Below are 21,903 nucleotides of genomic sequence, written 5' to 3' on the forward strand. Positions count from 1 at the left end.
TCGTAATCATCATCACCATCATCATCATTATCATTAACAACTCATCGGTCTCAGGCAGCGGTCGCTCAGCCAGGCATTGACATTTGATATTTTTGTTCAAAGAGCCCCAGCAACTCAAGGGGATTGCATCCAAAAAATTACATGGCAGACAAGCGAGCAATTTGCGGGCTCTCTAAATTTGGAGCTGGCCAATGTTGGCCCCAACAAATGGACAATTGAGCCCACATAGGCTGGTGGCAGTCAATGCGCAGTAGCCCGCACACAAAAAGGTGCGAATTGTTGCTGAGATTTATGTTCAAGTCACACTTGGCCAAAAATCAACCTTAGGTCGATTCTTTGTCGCACTGTCAGCTGCCATGAAATATGATTATGATTTGAGTTTCTTTTTTATGGACGCTGTGCGTTGGCTTCTTGTTTAAAAGCGAGTCTTATAAGCGACAGCATCGGAATAGTTGCGTTTATGAATACATTATACAAATTATATACAATATACATATACTTGTATTCAACCTGATGTTGTCGTCTGAGTCGCAGCCAAAGTCGCCTAATACAAGAATTGAGCCCCTTAATATTGAGCTTAGATTTTGGTTATTGTTTGTTGTTGTTGGATATATTTTATTTTTTCCCAAAGGTCGTTTAAGCTTTATGTATTTTTGTATAAAACAAAGCAAAAATACGATCGCACATAAAATAGGAAAACAACAAATACAATATACATTCTTCGGCTGGCACTTTGCAAAAATAAAGAAACCAATTAGATTTACATATTTGGCAAATTATGGTAAAAATGCTGCTCAAAAAAAGAGAGAAATGTTTGCATTTTATTATAGTGTTTTTTTTTTTTATTTATTTTTGAATCATGGTGTGTTATATATAAGTTATTGGAATTGTCGACGAAAAATATGGCTTAGTTCAGGGCTACACAGTAAATAGTGCTAACAATAGTTCTAAAAATAGACTGGTAACGTGACTAATGGCTAGGAATTCTAGGTTATGAATTAAAATGAACGATTTAGACAAAATGGTAGTTTGAAAAAATGTCTAGAAACAAAGAACGTTTGTATAATGGAAGAACTTTAAATTTATTTTCTAATTTCTGAATTATTGTGCTTGAATTTACATACTTATAGCTCCTGATAATGCCCTAAATTCAGCTGAGGTAAAATATTTTACATATAAAAGTATGAATCTACATTTTACCAAGTTTAATTATCGCAAGCAATTCATTAAAAATCATGTTTAACAGTTTGTATATGGTTCGTATATTTTTGCTCAGAAAACTCAATGAAACTGGGCCAAAAATCCATTTACATATGAAGCAATTCAATTCATATAAACGTATACTATACATGTGTATAATCATTAATAAATGCATGAGGTGTAAACCATGAAATTTAATATTTTACTTTTGTTTTTTGCTTACTTAAGTTGAATGAATTACATTTAATGTCTCGAATCTTTTGGTAACAGCAACTAGAGGGGGAAAAAATTAAATTCATAAATACACTAGGAATGGTAAAAACCAATGAAGGCGAATCATTGACCACGAAATGCGTAGGCAATACGCAAAAGTTGACAACACTTTCGGTTTGAAATGGAAATGATGGTCGTTCCATCACATTTAATTTTTGTTCCTTGTCATACAATTGGCTACTCACCCACATATTTTATATTATTAGTGCATGACGTCTATTCTAAACAATGGCTAACCATTAGTAAAGTGTAAATAATGAGTATCCAGTCTACTTAAGTCGCACGGAATAGATGTGGGTGAACAAATTAAGTGAATGGAGGAAATCAGAGAGCTAAGGAAGCTTTTGGGTGATCCCATTAATTTTGGAATGTGTCAGTTAGACATAGTATGAATATTAATTACAAAGTTAAAATTGCACTTTGGCTGTTTTTATATATGGATATATAAAAGCGGAACCATTCAATATTCGAATTGTACTTGCATTTTTTGAACTTTCCAAAGAGTGTAATTGAAAAGACCAATTTCTTCACAACCCACACGACTTAATTTTTAATTGAAAGACTTCTTTCATGCAGGATTTAAAATTTAAATCAGAAGTAGTTCCGGTGCCAAAAGCCCAATCAATACTCTGCTCATTGACCCGATTTTCGCTTACATTTATTGATACTTCGGTTTAAAAAAAGCGTATTCGCCTTGACGGAACCATTGCCGTTTATTTCATCCTGTTAACGAGACGATTCATATTTATATATGCATGTGCCAAAAAAAAAATATTTTCTGTGTCAATTACAATTTTCAAGAGCAACAACTGTAAGCGATTAAGAGCAACTACATGTAGGAGTTAAGTGCTTCCTTTTGCCCTCACCATGATAAGCCATCAGAAATGCCAACAATAATGAAGACGACAAATTCGCAAATCCGCACAACTGTGCGTATACGCGATGCATTTTAGCTAAATGTCATCCGCATTTTAGCAGGTTTTCATAAATAGACGTGGCATTCTCAATTCCCGAGTGCTAAGCGGATCAGCAAACGGAAGCATGTCGCTATGCTTAAGTTGACTTCGTAGTCGTGCCACTTGAGATGTCTTAATTTAAGGCTTTGGATAAGACGCTAAACGATTTCCTATCAAATGATCTCACGATCATTTTTTGATCTACTGGCTACTGTGTGAGTTCATAACAGAAATTAGCCAAAGATTATACGCTTGCAATGAAAATTCCTTCTAAAAATAGTCATTCATTTTAATTGCTGTGTATTATCAGAATACAGAAAACAAATATTGAAATATGCGTTTGTGTTTGTATCAAGATACGGAAATCAAAATTTGGAATTAAAAAATGTAGAAAAAGTGCTATTATATAAGCTTAATTTAATCAACAAAACAACTAAATATTTAGTCGCACACAAGGCATTTGATATGCAAAAACTAGCTATGGATTCCTCTCTATATATTATAAAACATATATTTTGTGTGTAGACCAAGTAGTCAGCAGCAACAAAAAATATTGAATCTATCTATCGCTAATAGATCAATTTTCGATTAACGACAAAATTAAATCAAAATAAACACGAAAAACCCGAATTTTCAATTAAAGCCAAAAACTAGCAAACAAATAAAAAGAAAAGGCAATCAAAAAATTAAAAAAAAAACAACAACAACAAAAGCATTGACGTTCTTGCGACAAACACCAAAAAAAGAATACATTTTTGAATATTTATGAACAAGTCGAGAACCTGAAAGTGAAGTTAAATTCTTGAAACACGCAGGCGCACAGGTTCGGGCAACAAACTTGAGCTTAGGGGTTGTCAAGGCACACACACACCCTCAAACACACTCACACAGGCATACAGGAACGTACACACACTCGAACACTTTCAGCTGAGAGGGAGAGCTCGCAAATTATGAAGTTTACGAGTGGAGCTCAGCTGTAACAAGCTTGTATGTAAGCTCATCTCTTGGCCAAATAAATTTCGAAAAAAGTTAACAAGCAGCAACGAAAAAAACTCGTTTCGAGATACGCAAATCTCACACAGAGACACGCACTTTAAGCCGCGCTGAGCCACACACACACACACATACAAACGTATATATATGTATAGACAATCTGGCAGATAAGTAACTGTCACCAGAGCAGCTGTTTTGTCGGCTACTCCCCAACTGATTTTGTTCGTGTAGAACATGTGTGTGAGTGCGTTTGTGTCTGTATTTGTGTTTGTATTTGCTGCTCTCAAGTACACTGAGCGCGGCGATCTGCGCTTGAATTTTAGTTAAAAATTTTTGCTGCTTTTTTGCTTTTTGTTTTGAGTTGCCTTGTTTATATGGCAAAGACGCGCTGTGTTCATCTTCAGTTCGTCCACATCGGTCATCACGGTATGAGCTCTAGTTAGGCTCCAAAAGTAAATACTTACTACATGTGAAGTTATCGACTAACTAAATGCAAACTCAAACAACTTAGCTCAAGAAATAAGAAAACAAAACATCAAATAAGAACGGAACTGTACTAATATTTCTCAAAAAATTTGCAAACGAACTGCTTGTGAACAAATTTAAATAATAAATATTGTGTTGCATAATAATCAATTTATTGAATATTTCAAAGACATTTGCTTAATTTTTTATTTTTAATTTTTCAAGATTGGAATTTGGAAAACGAAAATTTAATAACAAAATATTTACTGGAGTTATTTGTGTCAAATAAAAGATTCGTTGCAAAATGACGCGTGCAGTTTTTTGCATGGTGAGTGAACAAAACTTTTAACTACTTAGTAAAGAAGATTTTATTAAAAACTTCTTTTAAAATATTTATAAATTAAAAAATTGTGGTTAGGTTTTAAAAAGTCCCCAACTGTACCACAATGTTTTTAAAAGCCTTTCCACTAAATATAATTGAATTAATGCCTCAGTCGTATTATTATATTTTTAAGAATATTGAAGAAATTGCAATGGTTGTTTATAGTTGTACTTGTATGTTATACTTGGTCTTTATGGCCTATTATTTGATCCATTATTAGGGACTCTTAAAGCTAAAAAGCATATCTCGATGGACAACTAATTTAAGCACATATTTGTATGTCAGGACTTCTATTTTAAAATGAAGTTTTCTGCAACTAAAAGGATGTTTCGATTTATTTTCCATTGAAAACCAACACAAATTTGTATGTAAATTATGTCAGAATAACAGATTAAGAACAATATTTATATTATTTATACTAAGTCCTTTGCTTGATTATCTTTGCCTGTCCGAATTTAGTCCCTTCAGCTAATCTAGGTTGTCCATTTCTTTTCCTAACAGATTAAATATGATATTAAGTTATTAAGATATTAGGAGAGACAGACAAATACAAGTATTTTCCACACAATTGATTTTACAAAGAATTTATTACATTTTTGTTGTTGTTTTTGAAGTAATATTAAGCTTCCATTTAATTATAAAATCCAATCAGGCATAAAGAGCATCAGAGCGAATGCTTCATTCTGGCTGCTGAGTAGAGTGTCTCCTCAAACTGCATACGAATAGATGTTGCCCGGGCAGAGTTGAGTCGCTTTAAGGCATCGTTAACTGAAAACTGACAACTGTGTGGCCCCAATGTAAGGAATGTTATGTGCATTCTCGCACTTTATTGACAAAGGGTCCCCAGGTCAAATGGTAGCCATATACTGCTCGTTGGCATCTAGTGGTTTTTATTGTAAAGCACAATGCGGAATGCAACTTGGTAACCGCTTATGTCAGCCGGTATTTTCTAAATGTGTAAACAAACTTAGTTGCTGTTCGACTCGCCCACTACGGTGTTCATTCTATTGTAAACAAAAACAAATACGTACTCAATAGCCGGTCATGTGTATTTTAATTTTGTGATTTTGCACAATAGAAATTTCTCTGAAATTTAGCCAATCATTTGTTTGATTTTCAAACACTTTGGCTATATTATTTGTAAATCAAATATGTCATCGTTCAAAAATGTGGTAGCTTTGCAGAAATGTGTAAAAAAGGCATTGAATAACTTTAACGTTTATCTTACCAAAGAAATAATGCCATCAAATTAGCTACAATTTTTATTTTTTTATTTTTTGTGTTCAAAATCAATTGTTGTTAATAAAGCTGTAGCGACTTACGTGGCCGTGTCTCTGTTTATTTGCATGCGAGATGCAAATTAAAAAATATTTCTGATTTTGTTTTGGCAATTTTTTCTGTTGCTGTGGCAGTGACGGGCTTTGTACGCGAATTAGCCGTCTAGGGCTATGGGTTGTGGAACAAGTCCGGTTTTGCGAATTTTCTTCAAAGTGTGTGTTTGGCCAATGATGTGGCCATTGTTGACTGATAAATATGACATAAATGCCAAACGTGGAAGGGAGTGTGAAAGGCTGAGCTACTATGATTGTAAGATTGTATAATAGGAGAGCAAAAGTTTTCTGATTTTTAATTCGATTTAAAGCAATAATTTGGTCACCAATGGCTGTCGTGACTGACAGAGTCGAAGAATTTTTAATGCCAGAGTGTGTCATGCGAAGCCAGCGAAGGACGTTTACTTGTATATTTTTTTTGATTCTGATATTAGCCACAGACAACGATGATCGATTAGTCAATAGTCAATAGCCAACCAATTTTCACCAGGTTGTCAAAACGGATGCTCGCACTCGACGGCTGTCGCTAATTATTGCCAAACAACATAAAACAGAACTTGTGATGCGTGTGGGTTTTTTTTATTATCTTTTACACTCGACTATGTTTATATTTTTGCGAGAGTTCACAAATTATATGGCTGACAGTATCTGGAGCTGCCGGTGCGTTGCACACAAGCCAAAAATAATTTATAACTGGAAGCTTTGCCAGCTGTCAAGAAAAGGTGTTTTAATGACACTCTAAGTAATGCGATAGGATCGTCGGGTCGCGTCTCCATAGACAGATTTTCTGGGTTCATTATAAGTGGCTGCCTGCCTGCTTTTTGGTTTGGTCCCGTTCTCGTTACCGTTGCCTGCTCTTTGGTGGAGCACGTGCCTCAGTTTCTTGACCCGAACAAATTGTCGCGTCTGCGTCCGTGTTGGGGTTAAGCATGCCGCCATTACCGCTTACACTCTGAGTTATTTCTATGGGCACTTTGCTAGCATTTGTACACGTTATCTCGACGCACGGCTAAGACGCTCTGACAGATTTGCGTTGAACGGGAAGGGACAGACCGGAATGGAAGGGGCAGACACGTACGCGCAAATGTTGTCAACATTTTATGCCCAGAGGCAAGTGGCGGTCGTGGCATCTTTTCGGCCCAGTTGCCAAGTTAAGTTTTATTTCCTAACAAATTGAAGTTGGCACTGGAATTTTAAAGAGTCTGCCATTTCTTTTGTTTGCACGCATCTGCACTCACAGATTTGCAATTTAGATGGGCTGGACTGGGCTGGAGTTATTAAGTGAACACTTTGCGTATAACCTGACAACTTTCAGTCCAAGTCTTCTGCCGTTCTGCATTCTAAATAGAACTTCAAAGTACAAATTCTTGGAAATTAATTAGGGTAGAGTTGTACGGACTCAATAGTTGTTTAAATAAGCAAAGCGATATTTTTTTCTAATACACAAATATTTGTGGGTCTTTTGTCAACCTTAACTTCCGCTTCCATGTTCTCGCAAGTAAGCTCAGCTTAATCTGTATGGGAAGGCGTACTCATATTCTATCAATGAACCATCTATGTTGAGCTTAGAGGCTGACTGAGCCGCATTTTTGTCTGCACCCCTTTAGCATTGTTCTTTTATCTTGCAAATTAAAGGCACGAAATCAAACTCAAAAGGCGAACCAGCCATGAAATCATCTAAAATATATCGAAACTAAAAATCAAGAAATGCTAATTAAGCTCCGATGTTTGACGACGATGGAGAAGAAGGCGAAAAAAATATACTTTTATTAAAACACGCCTAGCAAGCTTCTCGCTATTTCTACTGCAGACAACCTCCGCCTATCTGTGTGCCTCGGAGGTTTTCCCGTTTTTGTCGTTTTTTTTTTTTTTTTGTCGATGAATAAAAACGAAAACGAAGCCGATTATCTTCTTTGCCAGCTAGCTGGTCGTCAGTAATAATGAGACAGACACATTGGGAGCATAAATGCCAAAAGCCAAGAAGAAAGTAAAAGTTGTGCATTTATGTCATTTGATATAGTATAAGTATTTATATTCAAACCAAACATCTTAAATAAAGTGGGTAACGGGCAGTGTTTGGCAAAAAATGATGTCAGCGTTGAACAATTTAATTATTTACTGGAAGATGGACGACCCGTCTAACTTTTATTTAATTGCATTAACGAAAATGAGACAACGGCAATAAATAAATATTCCTTAAGGCAAGCTATTGACGCCAAATGGTCCAAATTTAAAGGGCATTGCTTAGAATGAATCTTACTGTGCCTTTAACTGGCGATAATGTTTGCCTTCGATAACCCAAAAAGTGGAGATGAATTGTGCGTGCGTTTTTCTTTATTAGCGCATTCATTTAATCAATGTAGGAAATACGAATCGCCACTAATTAATACAAGGTTCTGGATTATCTGGAAAAGCGAATGGGTATCTAATAGAGTATCATGAAATACTGGTTCTGCTCAGCCTCAAGAATTTATTGAACTCTAGTGTGAGTTCTAATAATTTTGCGCTAACTTTATAGTCAGCTATTGACCACGTTTATGATTTCGTTATTTGTTAACATATGGGCGCCATTGACTCTTTTATTGCTGTAAATTTTGACTTTTTTATGTGCGCTTAAATGGTGGCGCATAAAAATTTATGTATGCTAATGCTAGCTTAACGAATTATATAACAGCAAATATATAGTAATTGTACTCGTATATAGCAGTTCGTATTGGTCACATATGTATTTTGGGAATAAGCTTAAACTTGACCTTGGCTAGAGTTTTAATAAGCTCTTTAGCGCTAAGAGTGCCTAAATGAAGTTCGGTTTTGTAAATTTCACAATATTTGCTCTTTTCAGGTAAGTGATCCAATCACAAGATTCCGATAAAAATTTATATGTATATTAAAATCCTATTGTCAGGTAAAACCCAGCCAATACTAATTTACGATCCATAACGCAGTAAATTCAACAAGAGCAGAAATTTCAATAAAAATGCACAACAAACTGCAGGCCATGTCATCGTTAAGGTCAATTAGCAGTCGCTGTTTCCCAAAACCGAAATTACTTACATCTTCTGTTACTTGCAATACTCTACATTTAGTGGAACATAAAGTTGTATTCATTTTGAAGTTGTTTGTTGGAAATAAGTAAATAGTGCAATAAGTTCTGTTATGTTTTGAGTGCTGCGATTAGCTCCAAGAAATACAAAATGTCAGTCCGACTTCTGCTAGACTTTTGAGACAGTGTTTTAGAATAATGAGCTTTATTATTTCTTCTTATTTCAAGCCACATTGCATCTGGTCATGTAACAAGAATAGAATGTAGATAGAATAGAGTATAGAACGATACTCTTTTCTCCAGAAGAAAATAATTTAAAATCGGGGATATTTTATTTAGTATACTACTGATATTCTGATTTATCTGTAAGTTCCATAGTCTGATGATATCATCAGCAAATTTTGAAAACTATAAATAAAAAACTTTCTCTTGTTATAAGTGCTGCTATTGAGTGTATATAAGACATCCTAGATATTTAATACTTCAAGCTTTGTATGGCAATCGGTGAATAAATTTATTGAAATTACATCTCATGCGATTGTCCATATTGAGTTTAAGTGAAATGTTCCCTTAATTGCAGTTTAACTCTTCTAGAGTAACCAATAGTGAATTTTTGGCCCTTCGATTTTCTCCATTGTGCAGTTTCGACCGTTGGCAAGATGCTAATTGACCTTGAAATGCAAGCGTTGTATAAAAGTTTCATTTTATTGACGAAAAGGGCATGCAGCCGAAAAAGATGTTCGGAAAGTTAAACCAAACCTGTTTTCATTACCATGCCCAAGCCCAAGCCCCAGGCCCATCCGTAATGGGGCAGGCATGCAAGCAGCTTGAGATGTGACCAAAAATTTCGATGTTCAAGCTCAGCTTGTAAGCAAACTGTGCGTGCAAATAAGTCGATTAATATGTTTTGCCTTCGCTATCGTGTCGATGTTGATGGCGTGGTTGCTGCCTGGTATATGTTTCTGTCTGTCCGGCTGTCCAATGATGACAGCCACTAGCTGACGACTTATGCAAGCTATTCATGAAAGACAAAAAGCTGCATTGTAATGGTTCTCAGGGGCTGCAACGTGGCAGCATCTCACGCAATGCGCAAGGCTGATGCTGCCAACATTTTGGGTCACATGCGCAGACGCAGACGCAGACGCAGCCACGCCAAATGCGCATAATTCTTGAGCTGCCACAAAGTGCCACAAGCTGGCTGACTGGATGATATATATGCGCGTGGCGAGACATAGTCATGCATGCTCAAGTATACTTGTAGTATACAACAAGTGTTTGAATACTCGTATTTAGTCAATGCTGACAACATTCAAATGCTGCCTGCATGCATTCTTTGACCAACTGCTCATAAGGCTGTCCACCCTTGCCGCTCTTGAAAGCTGCTGAATGACCCACATGCTGTAATTATTAGCTAAATCGAGTTTTTAATTGATTTTTCTTTAAATCGATTTCTATTTCGCAAAAAAATTAAATGATTGAGAATGAATGAAAAATTGCATAATGTCAAAAATGGTGAGATATATCACCAGGTACGTAGCAGTACTTGTGGATTGGTTCGACTTGCCTTGGGCGCGTCAGTCAAGCATTTGAATGCCAATTAGTGGGCGCGTTGCCGCATCTCAATGGTTAATTGTAATAAATGGTTTCCTTATGCTAACTAGCCCACTTTTTGACAGCTTCTTTGGATTTGAATTTAGCCATGTGATATGAATGAACAAATGCTTGGGTACGAGTATATGGGCGTAACGCCGAGACTAAAGTTTTATAATGTTTTGACACCTTTGGGTGTATTAAGCACACATAGACAGGGTCAAGTTAGAGTGTTAGAGGCAAGTAATATTTGACACTTTTATTCGAGCGTTGCAAAAATTGATTTATGCAATTTCTGATCAACTTTGTGTAAAGAACTTGGCGCAACTCTAAGAGCTCAATAGTGGTTCAAATATAAAGAGTGGGAATTGGAAGGGATTTATAAGGATTTATAGCTTGAATAACTTTCAAAAGAATTTCTTTTTAAGTAAATATGTTGATACATCTTACTTCTCTTCCTATTTGATAAAAATAATTATATACTGCACATATTTAATTATCAGTCCCGATTAAGAAAAGCACAATATCATGAATCACAAAAAATATATGTTGGGTAATTAGAGATTCACAGCCTATATTGTTAACGTTTCAGAAAAGAAAATTTATAACACAGTATAAGTTAGTTGGGCAAGTATTGAAATAGAACACGTAAGGGGTCGAGTTTTCTTACCATTTTATAATTTAGTTCTTTATCTGCTTGATATTTATATTTAATCGTGGTTTCTGTGGTTCTTTACTTTCCATAAAATAATTGAATATGTTAAGTATCAATTAGTTATAAATAAGTTCATCTCATTTGTTCATTCTGTTTGGATTTTATTTGAAAACTTCTCCATTTTCAATTACTACGACAATGGCTTTAATGGTACGTAGAGCGAATCATTTAATCTTCAGCACAAACAACAATCAATCAATAATATCTAAGTTACCTAAAAACTTTAGTTGCTCACTTTTTCACTTGAGTGCTAGCCGTATGACAATCATGAATTGTGAGTATCACAGCTTGAAACTGTTGACAAGTGTTTGTTGGCCAGAAAAAGTAATCAAGGCTGGCACCACATTTTCGATTTGATGCAGACATCAAAAGTTGTGCTGACAAAGTTTTTATAATCCACAAGCCACGGTTGAAAGGTCAATGCTGAAAATGATTCATCAATAAGCACGCGACGTATATAAGTAATTGTGCCCTTAAAATACCAGCCCAAAGGTATATATGTGTGTGTAAATTAATGTTTAATGAAAACATAACCAACCGTAGCGCACTTCAAACGATGAAACCCGTTACAAAAAAAATGATGATGATACTCGCTTGTGGGTGAGGAGTCGACCTCAGTTGTCAGCAGCGAACGAAGACGCTCGATGTCGTCGCCTGATGTGCATAATAAATTTAAATTGAATACTTTGACGATAAGGTTCGGTATGCAAAATATTTATTTGTTTTTATTGATCAGTTGAGATATTGGAGCGTCTGCAGCGCCTTGAGCATGCCTGCATAATTTTTTAATAATTTGTATTTCTTTTTTGCAAAGTTGCTGAAAAATTCATGCACGCCAATCAATTGAAAAAAAAAAGAATACATAGGAGGCTGTGGCAGTTGTGCCGGCTTTGGTTATTAAAGTAATTTGCATCTTTAAGACCCACAACTACCGATCCACTGCTCTTCTCGCGTGTGTCTGCGAGTGTGAATAGCCGCTGGTCAACGACTACTGTCAAAATGAAGTGAGCAAATAGGCAAACAAAACACAGACACCTGTACAGCTGGACTGCTACATCGTCTGTATAGTATACATCAATATGTATGTATGTTGTATATATGAGCTTGAGCTGTTCAAAACGCAGCCCATTTGCTTTGGTGGCGGCGCCTGCAGCAAGTTGTTGCAAAGCCGCTTCCTTCAAGTGGTTTGATTTTCGTTTTATTTGCTCCCAACGTGCCGGGGCCAACGTGCGGCTTGTGCCAAAATCAATCGTGTGTCTGGTGCCTGTCTACGTAGCACAGCTCCTATGTGTGTTAAACAAGCCCATATGTATGCAAAAGGTATTATTAAAAAGCAATGAAAATATTGACCTTGCCACAGTTTCGAGAACAGGCAGACAAACCACTTGATATTTTCACAAATTGCCTGCCTTTCTTGGTCATTGACATCAGAAATGTTGTGCATTTAGGGTTAGACAAGTGCATAAAGCAAAAATTAATAAAAATGAAACCAGTAATGTCCCAAATAACGGGTTTCCCTCTTGATAATTACTTATTGTACAAATGCGAGTTTGTCTGACCGCAATATGTATGTAAAAAAAAGAAGTGCTAAATAAATTTTGAGGCTTGCCAACAACACGCCCAAATTGTCTGCCATAAATGCCAAAAAAAATCGCCAACACGAACATTTTCACTTTGACTTTGTCTTTTTCCAAACCGAAGTCTAAGTTCAAGTTAAAAGAAATGAACAGCTTTGCCAGCAAACAGGCGAGATAACAATGAAAACAGTTGAAGTAATAGCTTTAAAATAAATTCATCATACAGCATAAACTAATTAATTGCTTAGCATAATGTGAAGGTCGGTTGAAGACTTTAGCGCATAATACAATTAATGAAATTCGATTTTGATAGCCAAAGATACGTGAGTGAAGCCAAGAATTATTACCAACGAAATTCTAAAAAAAAAAAACAAAAATAGTTTTGAAATGTAAAACTAAACTGGCTTTTAAGTTGGCAACTCGTTTTTCACGCTAAATTCAAACGGTTTCGGTTTTTAAAGAAGGAAGTTTTATTATTAGCGGAACTTGACATGAGTTATATAATTTATGTTAATTTGAAATTGTTCAATAATATATACGAAATATGTACGCATTTATAAAAAAATAACCAAACATGGCAAGGCTAATAAATATTAGTTTTATCGCTTTGCACACAAAACAAACCCATACTCATAAAAAGTCTAACTTAGAGCTAGTAAATAGTATATAAGTAGGTATATAATATGAGATTGAAAATTGTAAATGGGTGTTAATCGAAAGCAGAAACATACGAAAATACTAAATTCGATTTAAAGTTAAAAGTACACCGAAGAGTTTGTTCATAAAAATATTTAGAAAGGTTTTAACAAAATGAATATTTTGCATGAAATATTTGTATGTGGAAATTCAATTAAAATATGGAGTTTTAATTCCATATAGTCGTTGTTGGTTAACACCTGGAAAGATTGTTTATGAAAATAGTTACAGAAATATAAATCATTCAAAAATCTTTAAACATAACATTTCCACCTTGTATTTTGTTGCATCAGAAATCTGACGGCAGGCCTTCAGCTTACCCAATAAATGGTGATAAATTAGGAAAAGAAACCTATAATTAATATCAAATGAAGCTGCGTAACTCTATGATTACACAACGCAATCATTTTTACATACTCGTATTTTACATTTTGAATTGTTCGCCCCTAATAAATAAGAGCTGCTTAATTTACAGCCATTCACGTCGAGCTCAAAATGCTGCAGTGTGCTCAAAATCCAAGCTAATTGTCCATAACTGTCAAAGCCACTAACTTCAACTCGTTTTTCCATCTGCGTCATTTATCGCTGACATTTTCGTCGCTCGGCGCAATTTTTCAAGCAGCGGCCACGCATGCGCTCCAAAGAAACGGCGCATGAGACGGTGGGGCGAATCATTTGGTCTGAAATTTGTTGCGACAAATGTGCACAAATTAGCATAAAAGGTGCAACTTCTAGAGGGAGGGGGAGGGGGCAGAAAGACACAAAAAACTAATCGAGCTCGAATAGGTTTGTCATCTTCTGACGATGCGTTGACGACCGCTGAGACGGCTCTCGAACTAAACAAGAATTCTGCGCACACAAAAATGTTTAATTTGAATATTGCGTCTTTGACATTTCGCGTGTTGTGTAGCATCAGCTTTATTATATATACGAGTATATATATATATATTTTTTTTTTTTGGGCATTTAGCATGTATGTGGAGAAGTGAGCTAAGCGAATTGAACCGGATCTAAATGGTTTGGCTGATATGCGATTTGTCGATTTGGTTATAACTTAAATGAGTACAAACTGAGGCTGAACAGTCACAGTCGTTGCGGCAACTGCCTTGAGCTCGGAATTTTTGACTCATCGAAGTACCAGAAAATAAGATAATCACTTTGTGCCTTTGTGTGTGTGTGTGCGTGTGTGTGTAGACAAATCGAACTGAAAAAGTAGTGGGCGCGTGTCTCATGGATGTGAAAATATTGGTAAAGAGCAACGAAAATGTATGCCCAAAATAGGGCTTGTCTGTGTTGGCTGGCGTGAAAAATGAATGCCTTTTGAATTAAGTTGTGAAATTGTAAAACTCTTTATATTATACATAGTATATATATACACTTGAAATCGTAAGAAATACGTTTTTGTGAGTGTTATTAATGATGTTGTTTAATTTCTGATTCACAGGTCGTCGCTTGCATTTTCATGCAATGCGTATACTCTGCAAAATTTGATGCAGAGCATCGTCGTCTTATACTTGATATAAACGACAAAAAGACAACGAATCAACAATATTATTCGTCAAATTTTGACACAAGTAAGTAATACCGTTTATCAATTTGTTTTGAGTTCTACTTAACCCTCATCGAGAATATCATTCAAAACTATCTAATTTCCTCTTTACCCATCAACTGTAAAATATTAGTTGACTTTGTTACGAGTTCACATTGATTTCCTGCTCACACTTATCACTCTCTATCTCATACTGACTATATAGTTTATATATCTCTCTTTACCATTACTCATTCAGAATATTATTATTTATTTGTGTATCCTACATCAATCTGTAATATGTAATTCGTATTTAGTAGAAAATTTGTATTGTTCGTTTAAGTATCGTTTGTTTGCACGACTGCCAAACGGCAGTTGTGGTTACATATATACAAGTAATTTGTTCGTTACTGTAGTATCGTAGTTGTTAAAGTAATTCGTTGTAGATCACTTCAGTACTGAGTATTCTTATATAATTGTCAAGTCAAAGCTACTTTTTAAATTCCCCCACGAAAAAAAAAAACTAGTTCAGCAACGACTGAACGGTTGAACACAACAAACTTACACATTAATATTTTATTCCAACTCAATCAAAGCGAATCGTATCAACAATACTATCCTGGATCTTGTAGTAATTATTATCCTTGTAGTAGCTTTACTAAACTCACTGTGGACATCTAGTAGTGTGCGTCGTAGCTATGCCACCACCTCAGACACACTCAAATTGTAAATATGCTCAAAAACCAAACAACGCTCTCTCTCTCTCTTTCTCTATTACCTATGCGCTCTGCTCTGTCTATCTTTTATGTATATTTTTTACATTTCTTATGTATTTATTTTGTTCTTAGTGGAAACAAGTATTGCATAAAAATAAAAGCTTCGCATACTCATCCTCCTCCTCACCATTACCCAAATACCAAACAAACCAAAAGCAAACCAACCAAAACCAAAACCAAAACAAACAACAATAAAACCCTCCCCCCAAACCAACCAAAAAACAACACACAAAACCAACAACACACGCCCAAACACCGACATCTTCTACAACATATGTATACTATATATGCCAGGCATATGTTCAACTTTTACAGTTTCAGCGCAAAAAATCAGTTTTCAATTTAGGCAGTTAGTGAGGATAGGTCAGATGGCAGGTCCTAGGTCCAAGTTTCTTCAACTTCAACACAAACTTCACAGCACAGCTCAGCACAAATTTCTTCTCTTGCAAAGAACAAAAGCAAAAAACAAATTCAGGCAACAACAAACATGCCAATCAAAACAAATACACCATCCGCTATACTCTAAAACATTATTTTCCACACCCTACCAAAAAATACAAAACATCCCCACCAACAACAAACATGCGACCACTTCCAACAACAACAACAACAACCACACCCAGATGCCTATCGTTATGGATACGATGTCGGTCTTACCGGTAACTTCCATCACGAGACGCGTGGTCCTGATGGGGTCACCTACGGCTGTTACGGTCTCATCGATCCCTACAACCTACTGCGGGCTACACATTATGTCGCCGATGCCCATGGCTATCGAACGGTGGAGCCAGAGCAGCCGGTGGAGACCTTCCCACCGAGTCAGTTCAGCGAGAAGGACGGCGCACGTGCCGGTTCCGGCGTTTTACTGCAGTGGCACGAACTCTACTTCCCCATTGGCTGCGGCAAGTTTGAGGGCGGCGCGCGTCCCAACATTCCCTACATCATTGTGGAGGAAGTAAGCCGTAGTTTAAGCCGGCAGTCGAACTCTATTCTTTGATACAACAACGTCGTTTTTTTAGAACAAGAAAAAGCAGGAAGTCCCTGCTTTCTCCAAGGCCTCGGAAATTCCTCCTTTGAAGGGCTCGGCCATTAAGAGCTTGCCTATTCCCGGTGGATTGTTCGACACCGGCAAGGGACACACGTATGAAGGCAGTCCTGGAGATCAGGCACCCTCGTTCCATTCAGTAGCCGCTTTACCGCCCAGCGATAGCAGTGAGCCATTCTATTTCGTCTGCCTACTTGTCGCGGTCTTTAGCGTCCGTCTTTGTGTTTCAGGTGGTGGCAGCAATGGTGGAAAATATCAGCATGACGGAAATAATTACAACCATATAGTGGGCCCACAGGGCGGACAAGGCGGACAGGGCGGCAAAGGCGGTAGTGGAGGCAATGGCTCGGGTGGAGGCTTTGGACCAAATGGACCTAACGGTCCAAATGGCCCCAATGGCCCCAATGGTCCAGATGGACCTAAGGGACCAATCGGACCACCTGGACCACCTGGACCCCTTGGACCTGTCGGCGTGGGAGGCGGTACCTCAGGAAAACTGGTATATCAGGATGGTGACCGTACTCGCACTGGTGCCGGTGGTAACATCGGTGGTGGTGGCGCCTATCGTGATGGAAACGGTTCCGGAAACGGTGGTGGCGGCGCCTATCGTGGCGGAAGCGGTTCCGGAAACGGTGGTGGCAACGCCTACCGTGACGGAAACGGTTCTGGAAACGGTGGTGGCGGCGCCTATCGTGATGGAACTGGTTCTGGAAGCGGTGGTGGCTTCGCCTATCGTGGTGGGGACGGTTCCGGAATCGGTGGTGGCGGCGCCTATCGTGATGGAAACGGTTCCGGAAACGCTGGGGATGGCCCCCATCGTGATGGAAACGGTTCCGGCAACGGTAGTGGCGGTCCCCATCGTGATGGAAGTGGTTCCGGAATCGGTATTACCGGCATTGGCGGCGGGGGCGGCCCTGCTGGAGGGCAATACACTGGAGTCAGCGACCGATATATTACCAGTTTTCCTGGGGCCGTCGGATACACACAAGGTACGTTCTGCACTATGGCGCCGAGCAGAACAAAATTTGAACGAGCTGGCACCTGCGCCTCCGTCGTTTAGGTCCATCCATGTTCCGATCCTATAATGTTGTAACTTTTATTGCCATTCTCACATTTTCGAGTAACAGCTCGTTCAAATTTTTTCTCCATGGCTTACTCCTAAGTTTCCTCTAATTCTATATCAGATAATTATATCATATTTATAAATCACCACAGCTATATATATATATTATTTATACGCTAATATAATTTATGCTCTATTTTAAGCAATTTCGTTTATTTTCAGCAAAGAAATATTATTTCTGACCGTAAACGCACTTTCAATATTATTTTATTTTTCAATACCTCAAATCAGGAACGGCAGGCAATTATAGGACACTCTTTAGTTTTAAAGTTATTGTATTAGAGCACAACTCCAATTAGCGCACAATTTTGAACAAGCAATATTTTTAAATATTCTTCGCTCTCTCTCTTTCTCTCTCTTCTCTTCTATCTGCACAAAAGAACAATATTTGTTTTACACTCCAGTAAGACCGCAATACAATATTCAAATCAAAGTTTCTCTCTCAATCTCAAAACTCTTGGCATCTTTGTCTAAGTATCCTGGCACATTGCTGGGATCAATGCATCACAAGTGATTCACTCATGCATTCATGTTTGCACCCAGCACCAGACTCAAGCACACACACACACACATACAAACACACGCACACACACAAAGACATGCACACCAACATACAGACGCATCATTTCACTCAATGTCCAAGAACATTGAAACATTTGTACAATATTTACACTGCACATCGCCACACCCATACAAATGCTTAAGCAATGAAATACTAATCCCTTAACCCGTAGTAAATTGGTAATGGTTTCCCAAACTAATAAAAACAAACAACACAAAAACAAAAACAAATACATAGTAGAGCCAACCTATATCTGACTAAAATCCACACATATATACTCGTATATTGTTTGCTTAATTATTAGTTATATGTATTAACGGTTTTGGTATTAGTCACTCTTAGATGTTTTATCTGTAATGTAGGATTAAATAAATGTTCAGTAGTATAACTTTTTTTGATCGTACTCGTAGTTACTCCTAGCTAGTTTACAGTATTCGCACTTGAATGAATTCGTAGCAATATTACTAATGGATTTCTATGCTCCATATTTACTTTCTATTCCCCATAGATATCGGTAAATATAATGCAGATGATGGTCGTTACAAAGGTGAGTTTTCGCTTTCCACTGGCTGGTTCAACTAGTTTTTGGAATGGTAGACTAATTTGATTTTACAACTTCTTACTTGTAGGTATTAATGATGGCAAATACTATCACGATGATTCCGGCAAATATGTTCACGTTGAAGGCCCTACTGGACCCCCAGCACCTCCATATGTCCATGTTATAGGACCTGAAGGCGGCTATGGCGGTGAAGGCGGCAATGGTGATGGTGGTGGCGTCGGACCCGGCGGCCCAGGCGGACCAGGCGGTCCAAAAGGACCCGGAGGACCAAAAGGACCTGGAGGTAAATTTTGAAATAGTAGACAGGCATAATATCATTTTATATAATAGCTATATAATAAATTATTATTTGAAGTAAGGATTCTATAGTGTAATTCTTATTTTATTATAGGCCCCAAAGGACCTCCCGGACCACCAGGTATGTGCAAATCTGATCAAAGTATTATTATTAGGTAATGGATCGGATGACACAATAAAACCAAGTGGCGAACACAAATATCTCTGCGGGGTTAAAAGTTGTAAATATCACTAAATAATTTATTTTACACGTTTAAAAATGTAGGACCTCCAGGACCTCCCGGACCACAGGGACCAACCAGACCCGGACCTAAAGGTGAATATGATGAGATTAAGATGTTAATTACAGATTCATAATATTTATTTAATCTCTCAAATAGGACCCTTCGGACCCCCCGGACCACCTGGTAAGAATAATCAACATGAAAAATATAAAAGATAGGGTCTAATTAAGTTATTCTTAAAGGCCCTCTAGGTCCAACCAGACCTGGACCATATGGCCCACCAGGCCCACCCGGTCCTACTTATCCCGGACCACCCGGCCCACCAGGTAATAAGAATATAGCATGACATCGGAAAATGAATGGTAAAAATTAATTGATCTATTTTTCATCGATTCAGGACCAACTCGTCCCGGCCCACCTGGACCACCAGGTAATACGAAAATGTTTACATGAAAGCAGGAAACTCAATAAACTAATTTTAATGTTTATCATTTCAGGTCCAACTTATCCCGGCCCACCTGGCCCAACACGACCGGGTCCTCCAGGTCCCCCAGCACCTCCTCGCATTCCAAAGGATCCCAGACAATCGGACAAGGAGACACCTGGGTACCTGCCACCTGACCAACCGGGTAAAATCTCGCATCCTCCCCCATCCTTATCGCATGTTGTAGCTTTAGAGACGCCATCCAAGCCCAGCACACCTATTTTTAAGCCAAATTATGATCACAATGATAATTTTGTGCAAAAGAAAGTGCCAACAAAAGCGCCACTAACATATATTCCTCCTTCTATCCCCAAAACCGCTCCTCCCAACGTTCCTGTGAACCCGCCATCCCAAAAAATAACGACGGTTATCCAGCCAAAGGTCCCGGCTATCACTATTGAGAAGGATAAGCCCATAAAAAGCATTACAACTCCAATAACAACGGGTAATTTTGATATCCATAAGACCGTACCCGTACTGCCACAACAGCCGCACATTGTAAATACGTACAAACCTTACGAACCGATACGAACACCGTCGACCCCGCGTCCCTTCGAACCAGTCTCGGCCTATAAGCCAACACCTGCAGTGCAGGTGGAGTATCATCCGACGCCTCCTGTATCCATAATTCCGGGCAAGGTGCCAACGCCCCTACGACCAAATCCGACACAGAACATTTACGTAGAGCCTACCAAGAAAGTAACCCCACGTCCCTCTCCCCCATTGCATGTGCCGGCAACACCCAGCAGCAACAATTGTGTTTGTAATGCAGACAACACGCACTCATCGAAAATCACACATACCTCCTCCACCACCTCCAATATCCCCAACCCGGCCTCTGTAGACTTCAACAAGCAATTCTCCGGTTTCTGTGGAAATACGAATTTCGGTAGCATAACAAATGCCATGTCACTAACACAATTGCCCGCCATACCACAAGTATCGGGTCAGCCTGCTTTCTATCCACCGGACAAGATACCCAAAGGTGCAGTTATCGCATTCATGCCCGTGGTCATATTGCCAAACGAATTATACGGCAATTGCAACGAAAACTCGATAAACCCCAGCGACAAGTACCAGAACGTTGACCCATTCCCGCTAGGTGTGCAGCCCAATTCCTACAGTCTGCACTCCATCTTCACCGGCGGTGCGCCCAAGGATCAATGCATGTGCCCTTGCTCCTGCACCCAGAACTTGCCCAATCGTTTGCACAAGAAACGCGAAACCAATGCTGAGGATGCAACGATTGTGGCAGCTGCTGCTACACCTGTTGAGGTGAAAGCGGAAGCACCAGAGGCACCGATTGTGGCAGCTGCTGCTACACCCGTTGAGGTGAAAGCGGAAGCACCGGAGGCGGTTGTACCCGCCGTCAAAGCCGATGCCGAAGCAGCAGCTTCAACGCCAGTCGAGATCAATGCTGAAGCACCCAAGGCTGTTCCTGAGGCGCAGGCTGCTGAAGTAGCGGCCGCAACGCCAGTCGAAGTCAAGGCTGAAGCACCCAAGGTGGTTCCTGAGGCTACAGAAGCAGCGGCCGCAACGCCAGTCGAAGTCAAAGCTGAAGCACCCAATGCAGCCAACGCTGAAGTGCAGGCAGCCACCACAGCCGTCGAAGTAAAGGCTGAAGCGCCAAAAGCCGAGTCCAGCAAGGAAACCGTAGAAGCTCCCGTTGCTGCTGCCTCGCAGGAGAGCAAGGAGACCACTACTTTGACTAAAGCCGATAGCGTTGACGTTGACAAGACCAGCACTAAGGTCGAGACTGTTGCAGAGTCGACCACGAACTAGACGCACCTAAAACATACCTATACCAATCCCATGCAATCCCGCTTTTTTCCCATTCCAGCACTGCACTTCCAAACTTCCCGACCACTGCACATTCCCCCCGTACTACAATCTAACTCAACTATCTAGAGTAGTCTAAGTATTTCATTAGTATCGAGAATACTCTTAAACTCTGCCAGTCGAGGATAACAATGTGCCTAAACTCCTAAACCAGTTCGCTTTTGTAAATGTATTCTAATCTACGTTAAATGCACATCAAGCCTGTCTCGGACACTTTGTTATCCCTTTCTCCTGTTTGTGTT

The 21,903-nt window shown here is 38.6% G+C and overlaps 1 protein-coding gene across 2 annotated transcripts; it reads left to right on the forward strand.

Annotated features, from left to right (window-relative positions):
- The first annotated feature begins 4,156 nt into the window (after positions 1-4,156).
- LOC115622558 (basic proline-rich protein) lies at positions 4,157-20,368 on the forward strand. 2 transcript variants are annotated; one of them, XM_030516527.1, is made up of 11 exons: positions 4,157-4,215; positions 14,666-14,795; positions 18,764-18,802; positions 18,885-19,100; positions 19,209-19,235; positions 19,380-19,430; positions 19,495-19,521; positions 19,581-19,664; positions 19,736-19,768; positions 19,836-19,967; positions 20,198-20,368. In XM_030516527.1, the coding sequence occupies exons 1-11, from the start codon at positions 4,192-4,194 to the stop codon at positions 20,221-20,223; spliced, it is 789 nt and encodes a 262-aa protein (XP_030372387.1). In that variant the 5' UTR covers positions 4,157-4,191; the 3' UTR covers positions 20,224-20,368. The 2 variants fall into 2 exon arrangements, with proteins under 2 accessions (XP_030372387.1, XP_030372388.1); XM_030516528.1 differs by lacking the exons at positions 4,157-4,215; positions 14,666-14,795; positions 19,209-19,235; ... (4 more) ...; positions 19,836-19,967; positions 20,198-20,368 and adding exons at positions 16,621-16,737; positions 16,801-17,559 and having other exon boundaries at positions 18,764-18,769; positions 18,942-19,076.
- The last annotated feature ends 1,535 nt before the right edge of the window (positions 20,369-21,903 follow it).

Source organism: Scaptodrosophila lebanonensis, unplaced genomic scaffold, assembly GCF_003285725.1.
Source record: "Scaptodrosophila lebanonensis strain 11010-0011.00,11010-0021.00 unplaced genomic scaffold, SlebRS2 tig00000043-arrow-pilon, whole genome shotgun sequence".
NCBI lineage: Eukaryota > Metazoa > Arthropoda > Insecta > Diptera > Drosophilidae > Scaptodrosophila > Scaptodrosophila lebanonensis.